This window comes from Nicotiana attenuata, chromosome 10 (genome assembly GCF_001879085.1).
Source record: "Nicotiana attenuata strain UT chromosome 10, NIATTr2, whole genome shotgun sequence".
NCBI classification, from domain to species: Eukaryota; Viridiplantae; Streptophyta; class Magnoliopsida; order Solanales; family Solanaceae; genus Nicotiana; species Nicotiana attenuata.
In genome coordinates, this window is record NC_031998.1 from 4,217,468 (window position 1) to 4,225,258 (window position 7,791).

General features: G+C 34.8%; 1 protein-coding gene across 1 annotated transcript in view; it reads left to right on the forward strand.

Moving 5' to 3' along the window:
- Window positions 5,788-7,791, forward strand: part of LOC109232926 (probable glycerol-3-phosphate dehydrogenase [NAD(+)] 1, cytosolic) — a 6,044-nt gene continuing 4,040 nt past the window's right edge. Inside the window, exon 1 of the mRNA XM_019398619.1 lies at window positions 5,788-7,091. Within this exon, the coding sequence (XP_019254164.1) occupies window positions 6,434-7,091 (658 nt within the window). The 5' untranslated portion in view covers window positions 5,788-6,433. The remainder of the gene's footprint in view (window positions 7,092-7,791) is intronic.

Here is a 7,791-nt window from a genome sequence, read left to right on the forward strand (position 1 = left end):
CAAACACTTGCTGCAGCTACCAAGCCTTTTACTCCTAGTGCCCCCTAAGTACCCCTTCAGTGACCAGTTTCTGAAAATGTTTGTTAAGTTTTTTTTTCTTTGATGTCTTGGCAGGTGTTTTTGTTTTCTTTTTTTTTTATGTGGATTGGGATGAAACACTACTGTTCCCGTTTTACAGGTCCAATGTTGCCTTTTTGCTTTTTCAAGCAAAGGCATATTAAAGTTTATCAATATCAATTCTATCCTCTTTTATTATACTTGTATGTTTTTGTTCTCTATCATGCTTGTGTGCACATATGTGGCATGAGTTAGCTTAGTTGGACTTCTTTGTGCTGTTTTTCTGTTTGTAATTTTTAATGATGCCAAAAGGGGGAATATAAATAAATAACATGCCATCAATTCAAGGGAAACACATGTGTACACATGTGTTACGGAAAGACATAGAGTCAAGGGGAACCTGTGTTTTTCTTGTTACTAAATCTGGTTCTCACTGCTCTAAATGTTAAGTTTGTCATCAAGGGGTAAATTGATAGGTTTTAAATGTTCTTGCCTTATGTTATGATGCTCTAACAAACTTACTGTTAAGAACCAGATAGGGAACCTGACTTACTTGGACTGCACTGGAATATACTGCAAGCTTACTGTTACAGCTTCAGGAGCTAGGACCCAAACAAGGACCTGATACTCTTGTGGGTTCCTCACAGCAGTACAAAGTTAATTGGACACAGTTGGAAATGAAGTGACTGCCTGCACTGTTTCTGCCGCACTGCACTGTCTCCATCGCCCACTCATTCTCTTACCAAATAAAGTACTCACATCATTTCAAGTCATGTGATTAAGGTGTACCTACAATGAGCTTATACATAACATCACTTGAAGGTTTCTGTTTCTTATTCAAGCCTCTCGCAAAAAACTGAGAAATCAATCCTCACGAGCTTGAAGAACAAAGTTGAACGCAACTACGGACCTGTTCCCAAAAGTTAGAATGTTGTTGTCCTAGTTGAGTTGTAACTTTGTGATTGTACTTATTATATCTCCTAAATTGCTTAGCTAGAAGCATTGATTAGGAATCCCTTTGTAAATTCGTGAACTCCCTGAGTTTATGTTGTGACTAGGTTTAGTCATAAGCAAAATCCTTTGTAACCGTAGTGTGACAAAGTGGCTTGTGGTGGAAACATCACAAGTTAGTCAAAGCCTTTGTTACTAGGATAGTTATAGAGTGGCTTGTGATGAGAGCATCGCAAGTTAGTTGAAGTCTTTGCAATAGGGTTATTGTAAAGTGGCTTGTAATAGAGAGATTGCAAGTTAGTGAAGTTAAAAGCCTACAGGTGTAGGTCGTGGTTTTTTGATCCCCTTGTGTGGGATTTTTCCGTGTAAAAATCCTCTGCCTTATTTACATACAACTTTACTAGCATTCATAGCAGAACCCCATAAAGGACCAGGTGCTCTACTATTTGGTGGACTCACACAAACTAACAATATCCAAGTCAGAAACTAAATATTACAGGTTGTATATATATTCAGCAGTCTGCAAAGTATGTACCCAACCTGTTGTATTTACATCTATTAAACATGTATGTTCATATGGCATCAAATGTGTATGTAGTAGTATTCAGATGTATTTGGTTGTCTTGTATATTAGAATCAGACACAGTGTATAACAGATTGTATAAGTATGTATTAAACAGGATGTATTCGAATGTATTCAACAGGTAGTTTTCAACAGAATTTAACAGACTGTATTCATATCTATACAGATGTATTTGTTTGGTTTGTATGTTCAGAAAGATTATACAATCTCAAATCCAAACACTTTTTGTATCTAGATTTATTTATATGTATTCACAAAAAAATGACTGACTTAGATATTACATGAGATTGATACATGTATTCAAGTATATACATATTACTTCAGTATATTTAATTAATTTAACCATGTATGCAGATGTATTTATTTGTATTCTGTTTTCTGAATGTATTTATACATAATACTATTGATCTTTGCATGTTGTATGTAGATGTATTCATAAGTATTAAAACAATACTTATATATATATTTAGGCTTGCATTATATATTTAAGCCAGAAAACAGTAGTTAGATGTATTTCAAATCTGCCTCAACAAAATACAAATTCACACTCAAATATGTTTTGTATTTACATGTATTTATATGTATTCATAAATATGAATGAATTATGTATATATGTCTTTTATATTACAATAATATACATATGTATACATTAAACAGAATACAGATGTTAATGCTCTTTGTGTTGATGTAAGAGTGGAGGGGAATACTACATCTGAGGTGTCGTGTAACATACCACCTATATGCCAAGAGGGTGTATCTCGAGAATTCATGTATCACAATTTGAGCTGGACGACAAGTTTCTTCCAAGTCAAATTCCTGAAACTTGATTAGTGATACATCATGCAACAAAAAATGTTGAATCAACCCCATTACCATCTCATAGGAATCGGTGACCAAGTCGATGGTATTCTTCGCCTTACCAGTCGAACTTCGACTCCGCCGGTTAGTGAATTATTAAACAAAAACAATGCTTTATAAAGTTATGATCTATTTCCTCGTGGTATCTATAATTAAATGTATCTATTCATGACTTCAATGAACAATAGGTACCTCTGTAAAGTTGACTCCCCTATTTGAAAAGAGACACCCATTCGAAGATGATTTATCGGGGCTACATCCAACATTAGTCATCCAGGATTACGAGAAATGGGTTCGTGATGGTCTTCTCGCTAGACATGAACAAAAGTGAGTTTTTCCCCGGTATGTCTATTATGTATTTATATTTTTGAAAATGGATATAATATTTTTTTCCAATTCCTTGTAGAAGTGATTTGGAAGACCATTACAAGAAGAATAAGCCACCACTGCATATACCGTTGGATTTTGGCGTTGATCAAGTCACTTCAAAAAATTGGTTTTACCTTATATCATTTGACGGTAAACTATGGGATGACAATGTAAGCTATACCCCTTCCAAATCCATTTTAATCCATTTTTTATGACTGGTTTATCAAATTGTATAATTCACAATTTGAGATCTCACACAAATTTATATTTATATTGTGAAAACAGTGAACATACTGTTACTCATGTGTATTCGTATGTATTTCTATATATTTAAATGTATTCAGATGTATGGGTCACATGTGTATTTAATTGTATGCATTTGTTATTATATTGTTTATGTGCTATTCAAGCAGTATTTTCTCTTGATTAGTTTCTCAACTATTCAAGTATTTATATTTATTTAGTTAACAGAATGTATTGAACTGTATTCTGCATCAAATACATATATGTATTCAGCATTATGTATCTTAACAGGTGATGCCAATTTTTAAGTTCAATTTTTTTTAACTTTTAATGCACAGAATTATGTTCATTCCATTTGTTTTCAGCACCTGATACTTCTATATTCAGTTTTTATATTCAGTTTGTTTTCCTTGATTTCATTCGATGTACTAACGCTATGTATTTAAATGTGTACATAGCATATTGATGTCATATTTTACTATCTGAGAAAGAAGGGCAAGTACAACCAAACACCAACTTCAAGTATACAACTGTTGATTGTATATTCAAGACAAAAATCGCCGAAATCTTCGACGGGTATGCTGATACAGATAGTAATGCAAATGTAGCCAAAGAAGAGGATGTGGTATGTGAGTACATAAGGGGCTACAGATTGCTAGCTAATGTACCTTGGCATATTGTTGACAATGTCTTGATACCAGTCAACTTGAAGGACAAACTACACTGGATATTGGCAGTTGTCTCATTCAAGGAGAGATGTATCAAAGCGTATGACTCTTACAAATCTGCAGGTCATGATGCCTATATATCTTCTGAGATAGATAAGCTTGCTAAGCTTGTACCTCTGTATCTATCAATCAGTGGTTTTTACAGAGATAAGCAAGGCATAGATTGGTCTCATGACTCAGCATACACTGACAAGTCACAAACTGATCCATTTGATGTTGTTTTCATATCAAATCTGCCTCAACAAAGATCTGGGAGCATGTATGTATTCGATCCTCTTTCTTGTATCATTTAAAAATCTAATAATATGAATTGTTTTTAATTGTTTCAATCTACATTTTCAGGGATTGTGGGTTGCATGTTGCGGCATACGCAGAGTTTCTGAGCACTCTTGGGGTGGTTCCACAAACAACATTTGATGCCAATTTACTCCGTCAAAGATATGGTGCTCTCCTCTGGGACTATGCTATGCGGAAGATAGACGCTGATGCCATAAGCGAGAACGAAGCACCTTCAAAGATTGCTAGGCAAATCACGGAGTCAGATTCGTCGTTGAAGATAGTGTTAGAGTAGTTTTAGGTGAATGTAGTTTTGGAAGTTAGTTTTATGTAAATACTATTTTTTAAATATTGTTTTGGTAAAGATGGTGTTAAGTTAAGAAAAAAACATGTTTTCATTTTTATCACTGTATCCACAGTGTTTATATATGATCATTTCAAGTATTCAATCGATATTTCAATCTTTTGTGCATCAGTATTCATACTTAAGCAACAGGTTGTATTCGTATATATCCAACAGGTTATATTCATATGTATTCAACAGGTGTATTCGTATGTATTCAGAATTAGTTGTTTAGATTGTATATCCAAGTCAGAAACTGAATATTACAGGATACATCCCGAATTTTCTGTTCTCTTTTTTCAACTCTACATACACCCTGTAACCCATATCATTGTGTACTTCCATTGGCGTGCAATTTCCTTCTACTTTGAATTGAATTTTAATGGACTTTGAGCTCAAATCTATGTCCATTTGATTAGAAATTGACGCAACCAATCATTATATGACGCATACTCCTTTATCAGTATTCCCTCAATTGAATAATCGACGTAGTTACTCCACTGTTCCACTTGCCAGAATGACGCAATAACACTGTTAAACTTGCCATATGTATAATCGAATTATACCTTATTTCTGTATACAATTGTATCAATCACGATTTTTCGTGGTTAAAAACAGAACTGGGTACGCACTGGAACAACAGAAAAAGGGAGAATTGAAAATCCAGAGGTTGCTCTGTTTTTTGCTATTTTTCGGATTGAAAATCTTTCGTGAAGGGAGGAATATAGATTATGGGCGATATATTGTGTTAGTTGAGTTATATTAGGAGACTATTTGGTAAATTGATTTTCTTTCCGTTTTAAAACTGTTGAAAGGTCCATATTTTACGCAATATACGTTACTATATTGACGAATACAGCTCGTGAATACAGTTGAATACAACAACTGATTAGCTGGACTTCCCTGATTCACGCCTATTTTTGCTACAGTATTCATAAATACAGTAGCTGAAATACATCTTATAACAACAGAAAACGTATCTACAATCCGTGATATAGCAAATGGTATATATAGATAGCTAATTACCCCTAAAAGATAGTGCTTTATAAAAATTTCTCTTAATCTTCATTTTAAGAACTAACTAGTATACAGAAAAAAATCCCTCTATACTAATCCCCTTATGGTTATCTACAAGTACATCATATGCCTCATGTACAGATACAATACAACGAAGGTTGGTTGTATAAAACATGAAAAAGATGAAATAAAATAAAAGGACTGAATTATCGTCTTGTTTTCTGTTCTTAGCATCTCTATTTGTACTTTTAGTCGCATCTTATACAATTTATTTTATAGTAATACTTTAATTTATTCAATTAACTAATTTCCATTGCCTGGGTGTTATTGAAAAGTAAAGAAAAAGGGCAAAGACAGTGAGGCCAGGTTGCCGCGTTGGCCACACTGCCCACTTCTGGGAAGCAAATGAACAAAAAATTGCATAACATTATTAAGTAACATTCACATTTCAGACTAGCCATTTCCAAAATCCATGCTTTTCACGCTTTCCAAAATTTTGCCAACTCATTTCTAGAAGATATCTCACATATCCCAATAGCTGTTGCCGCCTTCTTTAGGACTATAAGTACAAGGAGGGTTGTTTACCGAAGTTGTCTTCGCGCTTGACGGAGGTTTCAAAGTTTGCTTCTTTTTTACTCTGTGATCCATTAATATTCCTTCTAGCTGAAACTATCTATGTTTATCAGATGAAACTCAATTGAAAATAATCAACCGATTACTTGAATTTTTGAGTAACAAACAATTGTGGTGTAAAATTTTATGCTATTCTTCATTTTGGGTATTTTGGTGTAATGAAATTAGGGGGTGATCCAAACGAGTGCTAGATCTTGTACTTAAACTCAGCTTTTGATAGTTTTGATTATTGGTGAAATTGGTTGAACATTGCTGTTTCTTTTTATGCATTTGGTTTTGAAGGTTGAGAAGAGTTCAAGTTTGTGTATTTGCATTTGATTAATAGATTGAGTAGTTGGAATATTGTGAAACGTTTGAAAGTTAATAGAAAATAAGATGGTTGGATCTGAGGAAGGAGTAACTAGTCATGTTTACTCGAATGGGCTACAAAGTACTAATGGTTCTGTGGAGGAAAAGGTTGATGAGCTCCGTCGACTTTTTGGAAAAGCAGATGGTGATCCATTGAGAATTGTAGGTGTTGGAGCAGGAGCATGGGGTAGTGTTTTTGTAGCAATGTTGCAGGATGCGTATGGTAACCTTCGCGAGAAAGTGCAGATTAGAATATGGAGGAGAGCTGGACGAGACGTTGATAAAGCTACTGCTGAGCATTTATTTGAGGTCATCAATTCAAGGGAAGATGTGTTAAGGAGGCTAATAAGACGGTGTGCATACTTGAAATATGTGGAGGCAAGATTAGGGGATAGGACACTACATGCCGATGAGATTTTGAAAGATGGCTTTTGTTTGAATATGATTGACACGCCACTTTGTCCTTTAAAGGTTGTCACTAATTTGCAAGAGGCCGTGTGGGATGCTGATATTGTCATCAATGGCTTGCCATCAACAGAAACAAGGGAAGTATTTCAAGAAATTAGTCGGTATTGGAAGGAACGAATTACTGCTCCAGTCATTGTATCCTTGGCAAAGGGCATAGAGGCTGAACTAGGGCCTGAACCGCGCATTGTTACCCCAACACAGATGATTAACAGAGCAAGTAAGAGGTTTCTTACCGCATACTGTAGAGTTATTTTTAAGCTTGTACTTTACTTTTCCGTCGCAATATTTGTTCAGTAAAAAACTTCATTGTTGTGAACTTTACCGCAGCTGACTGAGTTTCTATTATCCTTCCAATGTTGAATTACTGGGACATTACGTGGTTAAATGGCAGAATAAGTTTTTCTTTTTCCTGTTTGTGATGGGAGTGCTATCTTGCCTCTTCTTCAGATGCTTGAAAAGAATTCAACATGTTTGTTTTTCATGTAAACTTGAACTACTAGCTTCGAAATAACTTAGTTCAAAAAACATTCTGTTACTATACTGAGTTTTGCGCTGCAAAATGTATGCTAGTTACTTTCCACTTTGTAGATTCTGATATTTTGTTGGATAAAGTGATAAATATTTTATTGAAGTGGCATCCAGTGGATTCATGGACACATAGAAGGGTATATTTGCTACTAAGTAATATTGAAGGAGCCAACAAAATTCTGTTTTGTTTTGCATCTTGACAATTATTCCAATTTCCAACAGACCAGATTCATAAGACACCTAGACTTCAAAGAAGATATAGGTGACAAAACCCTTCGAAGCATCTTCGGTCCATTTGTTACATAGGGACGAAGAAATCCAACTTCTGATGGACCACAACAGCATTCGTCTGTTTTCTGTACTTTCCGGAGGCACCAACTGTGAAAGTC